Source organism: Sciurus vulgaris, assembly GCF_902686455.1.
Source record: "Sciurus vulgaris genome assembly, chromosome: 4".
NCBI lineage: Eukaryota > Metazoa > Chordata > Mammalia > Rodentia > Sciuridae > Sciurus > Sciurus vulgaris.
The window spans coordinates 44,726,811-44,747,609 of record NC_136464.1 but is presented as its reverse complement, the minus strand read 5'-3'; the positions used below and the strand labels follow the sequence as shown (position 1 = coordinate 44,747,609).

Sequence of the window (20,799 nt, the reverse complement as noted above, 5' to 3'; positions counted from 1 at the left end):
TTCTCCTTATGTCATAGTTAAAAATCTACATTTAGGTTGTTTTTGAGTTTATATTTATGAAAGGTTAGGGTTAATGTCCATTTTTGTGGCTATGGCTCTACTGTTCTTGTAATGCCATGTTTTAAAAACATCCTTTCACTATTAAAATGTTTTGCAACTCTGTCAAAAGTCAATAATCCACGTGTTTTTACAATTTCTGGACTGTTTTGTCTAGAATTAGGTCAAAATCATATTGCTTTGATTACATAGTTTTATCATGTCTTATAATAAAGTACTATAACTTTGTTCTCTTCAGAAAAGCTGTTCCAACTACCATAGATCTTTATTTCTACATAATACTTAGAATCAGCTGGACAATTTCTATGACAATAACAACAAAATGCCTTTTGAGATTTTTAATAGGATTGTACTCAATCCATCACCTTGGAGAAAATTGGTATCTTAATATTGAGCCTTTTAATCCATTAACATGATACATGACTCTGTTTAGATTTTTTTTTTTAATTTCCTGAGTAATATTTCAAACCTTTTAGCTAACAGATTTTATGTATGTTTTTATCAAATTTATCACTATGTAGTTTGGGTGCTATTGTAGTATTTTTTTGGTTTTCATTTCTAATTCATTGCTGCAAAACAAATACAATTTTAGTGTGTTACTTGTCTATCCTGAAACCTTGTACCCAGTGAGCTTCCTAACAATATTGTAGATTCCATCAGCTTTTTTGCATAGATAATCATGTTGTTTGCAAAGACAATTTTTCTTCAATTTTCTTAATTCTACTTTTATTATTGCTTTGACTAACCCTCCAGTACCCTCTTGAATAGAAGTTTTAAGTGTGGATATTCTTTGTCCTTGATGTTAAGGACAGAATGTTCAGTTTTCACAATTAGGTATACTTTTATAGCTCTTCTTTATCATACCGAGCAAGTCACTTCGATGTCTATCATTTGAGCATTAATCTGAAGTGAATGTTAGATTTTATTAAAGATTTTCATAAACCTCCAATTGAAGAAATTTTAGGCTAATAAAATGGTAAGAAGTAATAATTTTAAAATACTGAACCAACTTGTATTCCTTCTACAAACTCTACTTAATCATGAGGGACTAAATTGTTTATATCTAGCTGGATATAATTTCCTAAATTTTTGTTAAGAATTTTTGAATCTATGCCAATAAGAGATATTTGTCTATAATTTTTAAAATATTTTTGTATCACAATGCTTACACAGTTTGGATATATTCCTTTCCCTTTAATTTTCAGAGTTGAGAAGATCCCAATATGATGGGAAAAAATGGAAACAAAATCAGTCTTTCCTAAAAATATAGCATCTGCTCAAACTGAATAATTTTATAACTTTAATTTGAAGGAGAAACACCTAAAATGTTTACCTAAATAATTATTTGGATATTGCAAGGTCAAAGATGAATGTCATAGCTGTCATTAATAACAAAACACACTCTCTTGGCAATTCCTGCATAGGTGATCCATGCTCTGAGAACTCAGTCTCCTCAGTGTTCTCAGAGTGTTTCCAGATCATCAGAATCACGCTTTTCAAAAATACAATGTTCTCTGCTCACTCCAGAGCTACTAAGTCAGTAACTCTCAAGGAAAAAAATAGGTGACAATCTGTCCTCCGATAATCTTCAAAGGTGAGGAGTTTGAGTAGTTTGAGGAGAACTAGTACTTTATGTTGAAAGAGAAAGAGAGAAATGGGTACAGATGCAGTTAATTTTGTGTATTTTGTGTTAGTTGGAGTATCTCTTCTACACTGGCTTCACATTCCTTATGACATGTACAGAAGATCTGAGAGCATGGAAGGGAGGGTGGGTCCAGCGTTTGAGTATTGTAGAGATGTCATGGACGATAACCAGGAAACTAGTAAAGCAGAATGATGAGATTTCAGTGACTATCAGATGGATACTTAAGCACTGTGACCACCAACCTTCATTGACACTCATCTGCCCCATCACCTAGTTCTGAGCTGCTAAAGTTAGAGGAGTGAAGGCAATTTTTGGGGTTCATATGTGGCTATTTGGCCAAATGTGTAAATGGGAAAGGGATAGAGTCGAGGGTATTTGCAAGTGAGTGAATGACTGTAATCATGTTCCATGGTTTCTGTGATGTTCAAAGAAAGAAATGAAGAGGAGGATAATTACAGAGAGAAAGTGCTGGGGTCTGCATGGATCCAAAACTCTTGGTGAGACGGAAGAACTGTTTCAGTAGACACAATTTTGAAAGGAAGTAGGGAGTATAAAATAATGATGGCTGAAAACTGTTTTTTTAAAACGTCATTTTTCTGTGTGAGAACAAGCTACAACTTACTTAGGTATCAGAGGCTGAGTTGTATTATGCTAGAATATTGGTATTGAGGAAGTCACAGAGTACATGAATAAACTACTCACTTGCATACGGAAATCTCTTTCCTGAGTGATGTCAATCATAGTAGCAGAAAGATGAATGGGAGGCAGACACCGGAGAATCAAATCAGAATCAGAAAACTACACAGGAACATCAGTGTCATGAAAAATAAATTGGAAGCCAACCCTGAACCAGAAAAGTTCAGGTGGATATATATTTATTTCTCAAGGTATTATGGACCCTTCCACAATTTCAAAAACATACATCTCTAATATGTCCTAAAGTCATAGAATGCATTTTGATAATGAGATTTATGACTATGATATCTATATATGCGTTCTGATTTAGCCATGTAGATGCAGGGAAAAAAATAGCAACCAGTTATCTTGTAAAACTTGGCAAAGAAACTGAATCATAATAACTTCTTCATGTTTTTCCTATTCATGACAGGAACAAAAAAGTTGGCTTTGAAAGACTCTTACCAGTTTGGAAGGACAAAGATGGCGATTGTTGCTGCTGTGCCCTGCTAGCATCCATTCTAATTCTTTTTTTCACATTCACAGAGAGTGAAGAAGTTTATCAAAGGCAGGTGCTGTCAATTTCATGTATCATCTTTGGAATTGTCATCGTGGGCATGTTCTGTGCAGCATTCTACTTCAAAAGCAAGTAAGACCATTTCTCTCAAGTGTTAAAAGGTTACTTCTCAAAGCACTTTGTCTTTCTTTATGCTCTCAGTCTCTGCTCCAAGCAGAGGGATCCTGTGCAAATGGATCCATCACCCATCTTCAAATGACTCAGATCTCTTTGTAGACTGCAGGGAGCATGTGCAGGCATGTGAATTATGTGTGTGTGTCTGTATGGGGAGTGTCATCTTTGATGCACATAGTGATCATTTGTACCAGTTGATTACCTGCCTGCACTAAAGGCTCAGTGTCTGCCTGTCACTGAAGAACTGACTTCTAAATAGGAGAGCCACTGCTGTGAAACTAAACAGTATCAACCATTACCTAGCCTTTTCTGAAAGAAACTACAGGAAAAAAAAAAATCTTGTTCTTTCATACTGTTTTTACCTGATACCCATAAAGATTTTAGGCAAATATGAAGATTTCTAAAAAATGTCAGTTGAAATGCACATGTGGAATTTTCCCTAAAGTTCACTTGCCAAGACACTTGACCTTTGGGAAGATGAAGGTACTTGTTTTTGACTAATAAAGGACAGTAAAATACATCCACACAAATGTGTTTGTGTATTTACTTCTTTCCAAATTAACTGTGATAGTTATTTATGGAAATGATGTAATCTGAACTTAAAATAAGAAATGCAGATAAAAACATCAGCCCTTTGGATTATTAAGCCTTAAAAAGTTGGCTCAGATTTTACTCCTACAGCTTATCTGGAATCCAAGCCAACATGAAATTGCTTTTCATTGTACCTATAGTTTTCTAACCATTTTCTCTTCTAAAAATGGATCAATTTCCAGATATAATTTATAATTATATCTGTCTGCATGTTAGAAAAATTATATGTCTGCATTGAAAGAAAAACAATTATCACTTAAATATTTTAAATTATTTCAGAGTAGTTTGAATTTTTAGGATTTCTATAAAAATAGTAGAGAATTCCTATAAAGCCTAGACCCAGTTTCTACTATTAATAATATTAATGTATGGTGCACTTGTCATAATTAATGCAATAATATTGTCAGAATATAACTAAAGTCCGTACTTTCAGATATTCCTAGGTTTTTGTTTGTTTACCTATTATCTTTTTCCTTATTCCATGGCCTCATTCAGGATACTATATTTTATCACCTATGGTATTTCCTAGGCAAATCTTGGATATGAACAGTTATAACTTTCCAATTCAGGAAGTTGTAACTCTTTTTCATGCACAGTGGGCTTTTCACATTTTATCACCCAAATGTCAAACAATCTGAGTTGTACATTATTACCTCATTTTCCAGATAATGTATTAATCAGTTTTCTGTTACCATAACAAAATACACCATATAATCACCTTCTAAAGAGGAAAAATTATTTTAGCTCACAGTTTTATAGATGTCAACCCATGATCAATTGGCCCATTGCTGCTGGTCCTGTTCTGAGGCAGCACATCATGGTAGGGAGCATGTGTCAGAGGAAGCCTGTTTCCCTCATGGCTGAATGTGGAAAGAGGAGGATGGGGTAGTGTCCCACTGTCCTCTTTGAGGGCATGTATCATCAATGACCCTAAGACTCTCCACAAAGCCCCACCTCTTAAGGCTTCCATCCTTCCCAAGAGCACCAGCTGGGAGACAACCTTTTACTGGTTTCTTTGGAGACATTTCAGATCCAAACTGTAGCAGATAATACTGAAATTTATTTTTAAATATTAACTTGTCAAAACAAGGTAGGAAACTGCAGTTACAGGCTCAATCTTAGCAGTTGTAATTTAACATCCACTTTAAATTACTGTACCATGTTGTCTAACAAAGTCACCCAAATAATGAAACTGCTCAGAGCAAATTAGGATTGCCCTCTCTAGTGAAGCCTCCAGCACTTTTTTTCCCTCTAGGGTGGCCACAAGGTGTAGTGGTCAGGGTTTCACAACAGTCAGCCATAGCTGGAATTACATCTTCAGGCTGTGACTTGTTTGTTATGTTATTAGGCAAATTTCACCATGTTTCTTAGCCCCAGTTTCCTTTGGGGTAAAATATGAACAAAAACATCATCAACCTTCAGAATTATGTTAAGGACTAAATGGGATAATGCTATAAAGGTCACAGCACACCGTTTGAAATATTAAATACTCCATGATGGCTCACTATTTTTAACACCTATGGTTTTTCACTCCAGGACTTAAAGGCTGGGTTGCTACAAAGTTAAGAGCATATACTGGAGCCTGCAAAGGATAATCACTCCCAGCAGGGTGTTAGAGGGGTCTCCTAGCAAAGAACTGCATATGAGCAAGAAATTATGTATTTAACAATAAGCAAATTACTATGAAGAAGCAGTTAATCACTTATTTTTAGAGTATAATTTGTAGTTGTACCACATCTAAGTAAAAGACTGATTATGGTAATCACAAGAATGGAGAACAGCTGGATAACTGGAGGACTTCTGTCTTCAGGGCTGTCCGTCTCAATCTCTGGGCCTTCAGTCGCCTTCTGAGACTGTCATCTGTTTCTTGGGCTCAGCAAGGGTTCAGGATATTTATTGGAAACACTGTTCAATGCCAGATTCTTCATGGAAAGCTCAGAGGACCAAGAGGGTGGAAAAAGCACTCACTGGAATATTTTCCTTCTGCCTAATCACCAAGGGCACACTTTTTGAAAAAATATAAATAGTAATACTGATGTCTTTCCAACTGAAATGACACTTCTCATTAGAAACCTGGAGGATATATTTCCTTCTCTTATAATTTCTGGCACGGTCTTCTGTTAATTTTGACAGAAATGCCATGCTCCACCCCAAGCACTTAGTCTACATTGCTCAAAATAATATTGATTTTTATAAAACCCTGGCACAGGCTTCCTTTGTGAATTCTTGGATTTTTATTTCCATTTCAGAATCCTTCAGGATAACACAATAGGTACCCCACTGCCTTGATCTCCCCTTGCTTTCATACACGAAATACAGCTGTTTACATGTGATAGTTTATTTTGACTCTAACTTATGACCCACCAGTCTTCCATGATTCAGTGGCCTATTATTAGTACTCAAATAAGTCCATTGGTATACTGGATGTAGCATCCTGGCTAGTGAGAGTTGGGATTTACCACAAAGCTCATGTTCTCATAGTTCTTTGTGTTATACCTTGCATAGTCACTTAGATTTTGTCACTCTAGTCCTTTCCTTGATTTCTTGTTGCCCTTGGCATAGCACAACTCCATCAAAGAAGTATTACATCAAAATATGTCTGATGAAAGTTTGAAGGTAACTAACATAATGAGGTAGAAATTCAGCATGTCTTCTTGGATTGGGGGGATTTTTCTGATGGAATTAATCAAATGCCACAATGCTAAAAGAGTGAATTCTCATCACTCCTAGTGAGACCATTTTCCATATGTAGTTACTACAGCTATTAATTAATTCAAGTAGGTCATTGTGGTTCAAATGGAAACTATGAATTATTTTTTTACAGACTGCATTTTTATTCGTTGTACACAAATGGGGTACAACTTTTCATTTCTATCATTGTACACGATGTAGATTCATACCATTCGTGTAATCATATATGTACATAGGGTAATGATGTCTGTCTCATTCTTAAGAGTTTTCTCTTTACTTCAACTAACTCAGATAAGAAGGATGAAGTCAGCTATAGGAGTCCTTAGTCCATATCTCTGGAAATGATCAACTTTAAATTTGGGATAGGAGAGGAAAGGTTCCTGAAGGCAGAACCTGGGATGGATAGTAATCAAAACTGGGAAAACAGTAGGAAAAATTATGACAGGTATTACCAGTAAAATGTGCAGATGGTAGCAACATGCCTCTTTCTGTAGCTTGCCACCTTACTCAGTAAGACTTTGCATCATGTGCTGCTGTGATCTCAGACACTGTTACCAGCAGATAACCAAAGAGTTGCCTTTCTTGTTCACATGCCTCATTCTGAGATAACCCACCTCTGATGACAGGTTAACGTGAGGCTCAGAAGACCACACCTTTGCTCCAAATTGGGGCTGCAAGACTAAGACAACTCCGCGGCTACCTGGGGTTTGGTTGAGGTCTCTAGAGAGACTACCTTACATCCTGCCACCTTCCCCTCTTTTCACTCTCACAGGTGTGCATACCAACACCCCTGCTTCTCAGAGTCCTGCATGCTATCTCCACCCCAGATTCTGCTTCCTCAAGAATTCACCCTGTGACATTACAAGTAATGTCTATCAACAGACTTATGATGTCTTTTGTCACCCAACAGGTGTTTCATTTCTTTCTAATGCATCAGGTCAGAGAAACTTAGCAAAGCCTCAATACCGACTTTGCTTGGGCTGTTAATATTCCAGGATACAAGGCACATACCTCGTCTTTCCCAGGGCAACCATTGTCATGAGAGAGCGAGTGGTATTGCACTCAGCTGCTGGCTATTTCCTCTTTTCCCATTTTCTGAAGGGAAGAGGAAAGTGGGGGGAAAGTGTGTGCTTTTGTGTGGAGAAAGGAGGAATTGGGGGGAGGAAAATGCAGGCTCTGAAATGAAAGACCACTTATCTTGGAAAACTACTGAGTCAGGACTTGAGTGAGAAGAGATAAAGGAAGGCACATTGTAGAGGAGCCATGAAATATGGTCAGTTTTTTTATAAGGAATTTTTTAAAATTTACATTTCCCAGGCTCCAAATCATGGGATTACTGAGAAGTTAATGTCTCTACTTTCTTAATTCTTGGGAGAATACCTGAGTCCTTGCCTTAAGCCATCAGGCTTTTAATGCTGCTAGATGATTTACTTGGCTGGCACTTCCAGATTTCCCCTGTGCTTCTTGAACGAATCCCTGATAGGACTTTGTGGCCACAGTATGCTTCTTAAATGCTCATTTGATAAGCTTATTTTAAACAATAGGCTGCAGATTGGCTGTTAGGCTGCAGATAGATTATTACAACTGGACTAAAACAACCAGAAATGGAGATAAAAGCCCCCCAAATAATTGAAAAGATAAAAGAAATATATAAACAGATACCAACACACTGGCAGTGTAAATTCAAAGGGAAAATGATGCTCATAACCTCCAAATTCTTTAGAAAATATCAGTGACTTACTTGTGAGAGATGCAGTTAGTACATTCTTTTATCTCTGGGCAATTTCTCATTCCTCCACAGCATCTGCCCACAAGACTGAGCTAACTGCATAATGAAAAGGAAAAGAGATGAACACTTTGCATGTCCTCTTACATTCATCTGCCATTGTATACATGGAAGAAACGGTAGCCCTTGTGAACTCCACATGCACACGAAGAAAGTGAAGCTTGGAGACATTTGGGGAATTATTAGGGTAGCAAGCTGGTGGACAAAAGAGCTCAGCTTCTGATCCCAGTTCCTGTGGTGGCAGAGCCCATGCTCTCAGAGTGTTGCCTGTCTGAGATGCTCATGATAAGAGTTCCACCAATGTCTGTCTCAACAGAGAACTCAGGGGAGAGGCAAACTTCAGGGAGATGATTCTGCAAATTTGTTTTCATAGGTACTGAGTCTGGCACTGATAATAATTGCTACAAAGCTCCTGGAAGAGCGCAGATAATCAGGCAAAAGTTTGTTCCACTCTTCAGGAATAGACACTGCCTAAACCACAGTCATTTCACATGTATATGCAGGATCCCTTTAGTCCCCAGTCCCAAAACCTACAGAAATATCAGCATCCATGCTTAGAAGTTGAGGATATGCAAGTCTTTTGACTGTTTCACGTGGTTAATTCTGAGTGTCAAATTGCAGCCAGACTGGTTTTGTCAAAAGCCATACTCTATCACTTGCTCTCTGTGACCCTGGGAAAATGATTTAACTTGTTTGTGCCTTCGTTTACTCATCTGTTAAGTGGATATAGTGTTTTCACCTCATCACATAGAATTATTGTGGAAAGTGAATTGAGACCTGTAAAGCAGTTAAAATGATGTGTGACACGTTACTATGAAATCATTAGCTCCTAAAAATTAACCATTAGGCTGTTGGTAATAATAAATGAACTGTCTCTAAACTATAAATGGCAGAACAATACACATTTTTTGTATGCAAATCATGCATATAAGCTGCATGTATTAGGATTGTATAATTATAAACATATCTAGTAAAAATATTATATGTGGCCTCCAGAGTCTTTCCTTTAGTCACTTATCCATAACATTTCCAATTATTTATAAATGAGCATTGAGGATTAGGAACCTCTTGTATCCATGGAGGCCAGCACAACACAGCATGTTCCTGTCTGGTTTTAGAGCACCATTGATTATGAATTCCAGGATCATGGATAATACCAGGTTTGCTCTGAAGTGAAAGTATTTCTTGGTGGAGTTGAAAACAAGATCAGGGCTGCCTTTGTTCACTGAGTTTATCTAGCTTTGGCAAATGATGAAGACATGGGGAAATGAATGAACATCAAAAATTAAGATACAATAAATGTAGCAAATACTGATAACATGTATTTATACCTGCAGGAAACAAGCTAAACAAATCCAAGAGCAGCTGAAAGAGTCACAAAATGGTAAAAACTACAGTCTCAAAGCATCCAGCACAATGGCAAAGTCAGAGAGCTTGGTGAAAAGCCACGTCCAGCTGCAAAATGTAAGTCATGTGTCTGTATATCTCTTCCTCCAACCCACCTCAGCAGTCCCATCTAGAGGGAAAAGGGAGCCTATGATTATACTTATTTTTTCAGTACTTTATAGTTTTTGACTTAAGTCATCTTTCAATGCTGCATGTATGGTTTTGCATGCATGTAGGTATGTGTACATGCATGTATTAGAAGAAGGAAATAGAAGTTAATCTTAGCCCTTGATTATTATCTGTAATATAAATTAATCTCTAGTAGCAAAAAGAGCTTCAGTTGCTTGTTCCATCAAACAACCGAATCCTTATTTTTGTATCAGAAATAAGGTTTGGTGCCATGTGGGAACTAGAACCACCACCAGAACTATATAAGAGTGTGCTCTGCAATGGTAGATGCTGTAGCAAGGCTGGAGGAGAGGAGGGTGGGGCAGACCTGTAGCTGCCCCACAGCAGGGTCAGACTCCAGCAAGGTTTCAAAGGGCATGAAAGGTTCACCAGCTAGTCAAAGAAGTAAGAGGGAGAGAGAATAAAGCCATGGAATCCAACGTGTGCAGCTATGTTCAAGCAGCTCCAAGTCAAGGAAGTCAGAGGAGTGAGAAATGTAAGACTCAGTCCTACAGTCAATTCTTCTAACACCAGGACGTACACAGACACCATAACAAAGTTAAAGGCAAACTTTTCCTCTACCGTTTTGGAAAGTCGTCGTAATCTTTTCTAAGATATATTGCAAAACACCAAGTTAAAGACAAGAGAATAGTATCTAATACACACTGAAATATTCTTCCTAGGGGTAGCAATTCTTTGTTCACTCTTAAGATTGTGATTCCGGATTATGAGGCATGAAACAAAGGAACAAAGGCCACACTATAAAACTAGGATTTGAGTAAAATAGGCAATCACCCAGGACATATTCATGCCCCCTCCAAATGCTTAAATTGCTGAGAATTTATACATTACTTGTGGTTCTAAGAAATCATTACCGAAAAGTCACCATTATGATGTGCATAACAGATGTACTTAGATGGCTTAATGTGGAATTCATAAATCAAAATTGCTTCCCAACAAAGTTTTGTTAAACTTTTATTTGTGGGAATGGGCAGGGATTGTTCTTTTAAGATAATGCTTTTGCTAATGATTTTTAATGAGTATAATCCCAGCACCTTAAACAGCCACAGTGATGGAGGGATTCAGTTCCTTAGCAACTGGTCCCATCAAAGATAAGCAAATCTGGACACATGTGGAAGGATTAGGGACAGATTTTCATCAGTAATGTACCACAGAAATGGGGAAGGGGCCCCGTGCTGCACATATTCAACTTCAATATCTATAAGATGATCTGGTCTTTTAAAGGGACAATGAGAAAGAAGAAAGGGGGACAAGTGAGTGCTTAATCAGAGCCAGGGAAGTGACAAAGTGCTAAGGGTGGGTCAATGTAATTGTAGTTGAACAGCTGCATCTGCTAGCTGGCAATTTTGAAGTTAGGATACCATGCTTCCAGGAAGACTTGGGGGCAGAGCCCCTGTCCTTCCTGATGAGGACATTTCAAAGGAATGCTTTGTAGGCCCTTGTGAAAGATACCCTTGAGGTGTGAGACACACACATTCATAATCATAAATCCGTCTTGTAAATGTTTCAGAAAGAAAACTTGGCGCCTATGATCAGGTGCTGGTCTTGAGATTGGTTTTGCTTTGTTTTCTGGCAAGCACTTGAAGTGGGGGCTGTGGCCATCCTAGGAATGCGGTCTTGAGCTTTTGGAAACCAAGTGAGTGTTTGTTCGAGTCTTTGAGGGTCAGGTGGAGAAGTAGGGGGGTGAAAGTACTTGTGCTGAGGGGTACAGTTTTTACAGGGTAAAGGTGAGACCTGGTTGAAGCAAGTGAGGTCAAGAGGAGAGTTTTTGTCAGTAGCTATGCATTTCAGAGTGAGGTTGTGAACCTTCTTTATCTAATAAGTGCTGATAGCATCTTCTGTCTGCTGCATGATTGCCACAAACTCATTTGGGATGATTTCATTAATGGTCCTCAGAGTGACCGCTTCACAACCCTCATGCATCCCCATCCTGGTCGACATCCAGGTCCTTTCTATTTGTTCTCGTCAGCAATGCTAAAATCTTCATTTGTGCCCTCTTCCTTTCCCTTCTTTGACTGGAATGACAAGATAGAAACGAGTAGCTAACTATAGGTTTCCAAGACTTGAAAGATGGTGGGGACATACGATTTTAGTTCCTTTTCCTCTCCAGCCCACAGTGCAACAAGGGTCTCCACTAGATCATGTCCTCAGGGCTCAAGAGCAGGGTGGGAATGGTGTCTTTCTGTATTCATATCATTGTTGCCCAGGAAAAAGGCAGGAGACAAAAATGTTTTTAAATTCTATTTTTCTAGATCGTCTGTGAACTCTATAGCAAAATGCAGATTAAGAGAAAAGCAGGTGTGTTAATGTGTGTCTTGTAAGCGTAACACAGAATACTCAGAAATGAGTAACTCAAAGGGTTATTTGTAATTTAGGCTTATATATCAACTTAGGCTAAAGTAAAAGGGGGGTTTCCAACTTTCAGGTGGGGGACGCAATTTATGAGATGATGACCAGTAAAAATATGGAATATATATTAAGCATTTTTTATGAAGTTTAAGTAATCACATTTCTGCAAATGGAAATTTCCTTTACAAAAGAAAAAAAAAAAAACAAAACATTTGCCTGTCTGGAGAGCTTTTATTACATTTTTGGGTCTCCATGACCTTAACCCGAAATAATCCATATTCCAAAGAAGTATATTTTGGGGTAGCATATTTTGATTCCCCTCTATGCCTCAGAGAAGGGTCATGATCATCTAAGAGTACACATTCCAAGAGATTATCAAGGTGAATGGCTAAGCATTAATTAGGAGTCCAGGCAGAAAATATGTATGAGGGAAGACATTTAAGGATGCCAAAGAGAGAGAGCAAGGTGCACTGAAGAGATATGTGTACAAAGCTATTGAATTCTGCATAGTGCCAGCATAGGCTCAAGGGCTACCTGAGCAGGTTCCTTTCACAAGACCAGTTTGTGATGAATACGTTGCTTTCCCAAAGGCATATGTCAGTTTCAGTACTTGAAGGCAATGTGGGTCACTGCTGGTTTTGTTATATCTTTATCAACATTTCCTTTGCTAATTTAATACTAGGAAATGGCATTCTCTGAAATTTGCATTTCTTTGAGAGTGAAGTATAATCTCTGTCCACATATTTCTAGTCAAATTTTGTCTTTGGTGGAATTACATGCTGATACCCTTTGCTCACAATTTTATTACAGGAAGCAAATATCAATTTGACTGCAATTTTCCATGCTGTAAGTTTTGAGACAAAATAGTGATGGAGAATAGATAGTAATAGTCTGTTAAAAAGGAACCAAAAATTTTAAGAACATTTACTCTCCTTTAATGCTATCCTTAAAATATATAAAGAGAAGTACATAGGGAATTTGTGCAGTTGGATACCAGGAAGCATACTATTGGTAGTTTTAGGGAAACCAGTTAGTCATGTGACATATGGCTAAGAATATTGGATGTGTATCAAAGGAAATTTAAAATGCATTTTTTAAATGCATTTTCTTCTGGCAAGAACTATCAGGATATACCCATGTCAATAATAACAAAAAGATAAATGACATAGTCATCATAAAAACAGCAAATAACATGTGCTGCGCATAAACATATTATCATAGTAAATAACAAATGGGTTGTCTCATTTCCTTCTCACAATGAATTCTTATATTACCTAGGAGGAAGAAATGGGACTAAGAACTTAGAAAGTTACTTCTATTAGACAACTAGTGAGTAGGTTAAAGGTAAACCCACATCTATAAACTCATTAACTCTCAACAGGGGAAATTTGTTCCTACCACTCCTGCACATTTGGCAAAGTCTGAAAATACTTTGGCTGTAAACACCTTGGAAAAGACTACTACTGGAAACTAGTGGGTACAGACCGGGGCTGCTGATAAACCCCCTATAATGCACGGCCACTCTCTAACAGAAAATTATCTTATCCAAAAAGTCAAGAGTGGCTAGGAAGTCCAGAATCAAATTGCAAATGAACTGTCCATTTCCAGTAGGAAATTCTGAACACCCAGGTCTATCACCAGTCTTCTTGCTGAGCATTCATTTCTGCTACAAGGAGGGTGACAGGTGTCCAGCTACACTATCTTCCTTCCCAGAAAAAAAAATTTCCTACTTGATTACCAGTTCAGGTAAATCTGTCTTTTATCTTGAAGCCCAGGTTAGCTACTTAAAATTCTTTGCAAATGGTAGTGTTTAACAAATGAATTGTCTGTCTCTGGCATTCCCTTAACTTCATTAAACATTAATGGGGAAGGGTTTCACTTTACAGTCATTTAACAAGATGTGAAACACCTAGTCAAGTGAAGCAACATGATATTTAGAAGCCCTTAACTCTGACCAAAGAATGAGGGTAGATTAATCTGGCAGTGCTTCACAAACATCTTGCCCCTACCTTCATTTATAGCTAAAGTCTCTGTGACCCAAAGAGATGAACTAACCTTATATACTGGGTCCCTGAGTGAGAAAGAGCTGTTCTTTTCTTAAAAGCAGGAAAAAAATAATCACAAAGTAAGGGGAAAAATTATATAGCCCTTCCTACCTTTTGATCCAATAACCATCTTAAAGAGCTTGGTGCAATGGTGATTGACTGGGATGTAGTTCAGTGGTAAAGTATCCCTGTGTTCAATCCTTTGTCTGAAAGAGAAAGGAAAGTAGGTAGGTAGGTTTGTTTACAGAAGGTCATATTCACTGAGAAAGAATCAGAAGATAAAACTTAATACTTGCATACTGAAGAATAATGAGAATGCCCAGCACAACCTTAACAATTTGAGGCATACATTTATTTAGTAATGCTTATTGAATACTTTTCTATGTTGGGTACTATATGGAAAGATTAAAATACAGAGGTTATTGATGACCTCAGGATGCTCACAGGCTAGTAGTAGACAAGTATGTAAGTACATACTATTTTAAAACATTTATACTTTAAGTCAGGGTATGCTAACAGAATGAAAATTAAACTCTGAATTCAACAAAGGATATCTGAATGCCACCTAACATCCTGGACATTTGAATTGATTGCTGAGAGTGAATTGAAATTTATCGAATTATCTGCAGAGCTAATGTCAGAAGAGGTAATTTCTTGTAGTATTAATTAAAGTTAATTTTAAGTAGTTCTAATATAAAACTTGATTTCTTGTTTGAAATATTAAATTCTAACTCACTGACCTAATGCATTCATCTATTCATTCAAATATAAATGAAATAACTATTATCAGACAGTGCCTAGTAAGGACCAGGGGCATGATGAATTATCATGACTCAGAATTCTCATAACACATGAAATGTTTTTGTTTTCAAGGAGTTTACTGGTTTCTGTGACAGACATTAATTGAATAATTTCACAGGCAAACATAGACTTGTACGTGTGCCAAGGCCTACAGTAAATATCAGGCAGGCTGAGGAATCAACCTGACAATGGAATAGCCAAGATCTTAGAGACAGTGCACATGCTCAGTCCCACTAGCTGAAGAGGCACCTGGTTGGGGACAGGGAGAAGGTGAGCCTGCTGCTCCTGGTCCCTAGAGAAGGTCTATAGTTACACTATTTTGCTTTAGAGGAAATGTGCTACAGTTTTATTGCATTTATTAGAGTTCTTCCTATTCTGGTATTAGTGCAAAAATTCTCAAAATGGCAATAATGGTCAAGTTGCTTTTAATTGTGTTCATAAGCTAACTCAAATTCCTCTTGAAAATATGTCATAGCTACTCAATTTTCTTCCACCCTCTGGGCTCATAGTTGGACTGACCATAAAGAACTTCTTGACACATAGGCAGAGATGAGCTAGGAGCAATGCAGAGTGACATACACTTAAAACTGTTTCAAAACGTCCCCTCTCTTGTCTTCATTGCCCAGGATTTCAGAACAGGTGATTATCAGCTCTGTCAACATTGCTTTCCAACACAGGCCCCACTTCACTTAACCTTCTGACTCCCACTGTGTGCCTGTGCCAGACCTGGAAACAACAATGTCATTGCTCTTCTGTCAACATGAGCCTGTTCTATTGATTCTGGTGCACCACCAACAGTGCGTTTTAAGCAAGGCAGGAGGGGCAGGCAGCAGTGGGCAGCCTCAGCACCACCAGGAAGCACCTCCACAAGGTGAGGTTTTCGGGGAGGCCAGGTAGAATGAGGACTTCCTCAAGAAATAACAGTGCTGGCCAGAACTTTTGGGGTTGTAGGTTTTAAAGGAAATCACTTAAGATTTTGCAGAGAGGACCGGTGAATGGGCTATTGTTACATCTCCTTATTCACTAACAAAGTGACATTTTGTGTATTATGCCAAATGAGATATTACTAAAATGTGTATGCAAAAAAATCTGGATCTGGGTGAAAGAAAGAACATGGGGTCAACTGCCTAACTTTGCAGTATTAGGATGTTAAAATTGAGGGTCAGACAGCCAACTGACCTGAGCACTTAAGCTTCACTGCACATATGATCTGGAGGATAAAATAGTGCAGACAGTAATTCCTCCAAGGAATGGAACTACACATATTTTGGATGAAACTATAATACATGCTTTCAGCTCAGAACCTAAATGTCCAAAGGTTGTGATCCTGATTAGTTAAGCTTATTTGTAAAGAAAGGGGAATAAATGAACTGTTTTGCTGACTGGGAAATATGCCTTGAGAGCATACAGCTGACTTACTCAGGAAACTAAAGGGAGGCTAAATGCTGCCTTTAGTCTCTAAATTCCGTGTGTCTTTTGCTTTAAAAAATAAAATTTTGTGTTCCTGCTTTGTTCCAAGGTCCCACATATCATAGTTGCCCAAAGCCCTATTTATAGGATGGCTTGTGCATGTAAAAGCTACTGTCAGCTTTTTTGCTGCAGTGACTAAAAGGACCAAACCAGAGCAATTGTAGAGGAGGAAAAGTTTGAGGGCTCACAGTTTCAGAGGTCCTAGTCCATAGAAGGCCCACTCCATTCCTTGGGGCTAGAGGTGAGGCAGTGTGTGGAAGGGAAGCAGCTTACATCAAGATCAGGACGCAGAGAAAGAGACTCCATGCACCAAATACAAAATATATACCCCATAGCCATGGCCCTAGCAAACCACTTCCTCCAGCCACACTCCACCTGCCTCCAGTTACCACTCAGTTAATCCCATCAGGAATTAATTCGATGATTAGGTTAATGCTATAACCCAATCAATTCTCCTCCAAACCTTCTTGCATTGTCTCACAAGTAAGCTTATGGGAGATACCTCACATCGAAACCATAACAGATACTATATTATCCTAATGTCCTGTTTATAGGATATTTTTTGTTCTTAATCATAAAGAATATATAAGCTCTAGATTGTGATTCCCAACCTATTTTAATGCACTTCCATCAATTTTGTTGAAATAATCACAGAATCGATAACCTGGGCCTTAATGGGTTATGTAGATTTTATTTTCAAGGTAGTTTCTGATTTACAGAAAAATGGAGAAGATACTACAAAGAGTTCCCAAATACTCTGTACTTAGTTTCTATTATTAACATTGTACATGAATATGGTGCATTTGTTTTAATTAGGCAAAATCAATGGTTACTAACTAAAATCCATGATTGGACTCAAATGTCTTAAGATTTTTACCCCCCAGCACCACAAAAAAAAAAAAAAAAAAAAAGATTTTTACCATTTAATTGCTTCCTTTGTTCTAGTCCCATGCAGGACCTGCTATTACATTTAGTTCTATCTCTTTTTGACTGCATCAACTTTTCTTTATTTTGGTTCCAGTTTTGAGTAATACTGGTCAAATATTTTATAGGATGCTCCCCTATTAGAATCTATGAATGTTTTTTTCATGATTTTATTGAGGTTATAGGCTTTTCAGAGAAAGATAGCAGGTGTCATTTCATCATATATCAAAGGTTTATACCATCAATATGATTGTCACTATTGATATTTGTCATATCATTTGCCAGAGGCAATATTTATCATGTTTCTGCACTCTAAGGATAGTTATTTCTTCTGCCTTTGCAGAGTATTCTTTGGAAGGAAGTAACTATGCATAGCCCACATTTAAAGAATGAGGAATTATGATCTTTCTTCCTGAAATGGACTATCTATAAAAATTATTTGTATAATACTCCAAAGGGCTTGTTTCTTCTCCCCTCTCTTTTAAATTTATTCCATCATTTGTGTTATCAGTATGAACTCATGGATACTTACTTTATACTTTGATTTATAATCCAAAGAATTTTATAACAACTTTATTTTGTATTCAAGTTACTCTTGCTTCGACTATTGACAGATCTTTCAATTGCCCATTTTGGTATAAGCTATTAATTCCATATCAGTTTAATTTTTTAAATTTGTTTTAATTAGTTAAACATGACAGAATGCACTTTGATACATCATATATTATTTCTCATTTTTGTGGCTATACATGATGTAGAATCCCACCAGTCATACAGTTACATATGTGCATAGTAGAATGGATCAGAAGTTATTGCCATACCAGTTTTTGAGGTTATTTTTTATTGTTCTTGAGTACTATAAGATGCTCCAGGCTTATTTGGTATATTACCTGTTCCAATCTTAGACTCAAATATTTCTCCAATAGCATTGTAGAATGCTACTGGAAACAAGGTCTCAGAGCCAGGAGAGCTCATTTCTATTGGAAAGGTCTGTTTCTGGGCTCTCTGGATTAAATATCTGTCTGTCTCTCACAAACAAACCCTCTATAAATCTTGTGATCATTTCTGTATTTTGTTAAACCTGAGTGCATGCTGATGTCTCCCCACAATGCTAACCAATTGCTACAAGGATCATCCTAGCCTCCACTCATTGCTTATCTATAAATTCCCACTCCACTAGGGAAAGATTGGAGCCATCCATGTATTTAATTGCTCAGTTCCAGACTAAATATTCAGCAGACTCTGTGCTGTACCTCTGTGCTGTATGAGTTTGTTGGACAGTGCTTGTGTGTGGTTCTTTTACCTCCAGATTTACAAACTCCAATCATTTGCAAAGCTGCTTAGGGCAGCTGACCCCTGACTCCCATCTCACCTTTGTGAGACCTCAGATTCCCTTGTCAGAATCTGCATTCCTTCCGGCAGCACTCCAAATAATATTGTTAATAGTTGTAATTCTTTAACAGATCTAGAACTATTACACTTATCTCTACTCCCTCATATAAATTTTGTATCTGCCTTTTAATAAATTGGTCCATTTCAACTATTCTTCCTGTTAATGGTAATTTGAACCCTTTTTCTCTTGAGTTAGTCTGAGTAGAGAATGATCACTATTGATCTTTTCAAAGAATCAATTTTTCTTTTGTTGATTTTCCTCTATTTTTCTCTTCTGCTTGTTTTAGGTCTAAATTGTTATTCGTTTTCTAGTTTGCTTAGGTGGAAATTTAGATTATTGATTTTAGATCTTTCTTTTTTTTCATCTTTTTGAATATAAAGATTTAATGCTATAAAATTTTCTGTAATCACTGCTAGTATTACCTCATGCAAATTTTGGTAAGTTCTATTTAGATATATTTTTAAATTTCTGTTAAGACTTATTATTTGGCACTTTTGTTATTTACAAGTATATTCTTGAATCTCCAAATAGTTGGGGATTATTTAATTTTCTGTACTAATCCCTAGCTTATTTCCAATGTACCCTGAAAACATGCTTTTAAAATTCATTTTAAATTTTGTAAGGCATACTTTATCTTCGTTCATGTTCTATGTTAGCTTGAGAAACATTTGTAATTTACTGCATTGGAAGTAACATTCCACAAACATCAACTTGATTGAAAATACTGTTCAGGTCAATAACATTTGTACTGATTATTCTGCCTGACAGATCTGTGAATTACTGATAGATGGAAGTTTGATACCTCTTTATCTTTCTTTCAGTTTTCCTTTATGCCTTTTGATGCTCTCTTGTTAGGTTCTAAGTATTTTATGTTCTTGGAGAATTGACACCTTTTCATTTATGAATGATACTTCTTTAATCCTTCTTTTACCTGAAATTTTGTTTTGAAATAGAGCTACTTCAGCTTCTTTAGGATCAGTGTTAGCCTGGTGGCCACTTTACTCATGTGTCTTTAAAGTTTTTCTCATAAACATTATGTCCTTTTTTTAAAACAAAATCTATGTTTACACTTTGTTTTTATCATTCTATTATTCATTTTCCTCCCTTCTCATCATATCAATTTTACTTTTTACTTTTTAGTGGTTGCTCAAGAATTGAAAATACACTTACAATATATCTAAGTTCACTTTAAAATAATAATTTACTACTTTATAACTACTATATACACTTTAACAAATATTCCCAATACTTTATGAAATTTGTCAATAATTTGTGACAATCACATAATACATTGCTATTGCTATTTTGAATATTTTTCTATTAAGAAAAATGAAAACTTTTAAATTTATTTTCATTTATTATTTTTCTGACATTTTTTCTTCCTTTCTGTAGAGTTATGTTACTGACCTACATAATTTTCATTCTCTTTGAAGAACTTCTTGTAGAATTATTGCAGGACAGGTCTGCTTATGACGAATTTCCTGGTTTTATTGTCTGTGAAAATTCTAGTTTTTTTTTTGTTGTTGTTTCTTTTACCTCTTTACATGTTTCAATCTTTTGCCTTATTGTTTGCTTGGCTTCTAATTAGAAGCCTGCTGTATTTCCTAACCTTTTTCTTTTATAGGTAAGACTATATTCCCCCAGTTTTTTAAACATTATATGTCATCATATTGGGTTTTGGGGATTTAACCTGTGTAGTTTAAGTATGCTATATACTTCCTTGATCTGTGGTGTGGTTTTCATTATTAATTGAAAAATTCAATCATCATTATTTCAATTTTTTTTTTCCTGCTACATTTTCTCTCTTCTGTTATTTTAATCATGCTTAGGTCATATGTTTTGAATATTGTTGTGTGTGTATGAGTATTTTGTCTTTGGTTCTGTTGATAATCCTCTCAAGTGGTGCTTCTTTTTTCCATTATAATGTTTTCTGTGGTGCTTGGGATTGAATCCAGGGCCTCATGCATGCTACGCAAGGACTCTTCCACTTAGCCACACCCCCAGCCCTTATTACAGTGTTTTTTTTATTTCTCTAATTTCTTTTGACTACTGATTAAAGTTTCCATTTCTATACTTATGGTGCCCATCTGTTCTTCCATGTTGTCT

At 36.8% G+C, this 20,799-nt stretch overlaps 1 protein-coding gene across 11 annotated transcripts in view; it reads left to right on the top strand.

Moving 5' to 3' along the window:
* NRG3 (neuregulin 3) overlaps positions 1 to 20,799 on the top strand; it is a 1,042,207-nt gene that overhangs the window by 998,665 nt on the left and 22,743 nt on the right. For all 11 annotated transcript variants that reach the window (XM_079136076.1, XM_079136071.1, XM_079136080.1 and 8 more), the window contains 2 exons: positions 2,924 to 3,026; positions 9,474 to 9,600. In XM_079136076.1, the coding sequence (XP_078992202.1) occupies positions 2,924 to 3,026; positions 9,474 to 9,600 (230 nt within the window). The remainder of the gene's footprint in view (positions 1 to 2,923; positions 3,027 to 9,473; positions 9,601 to 20,799) is intronic.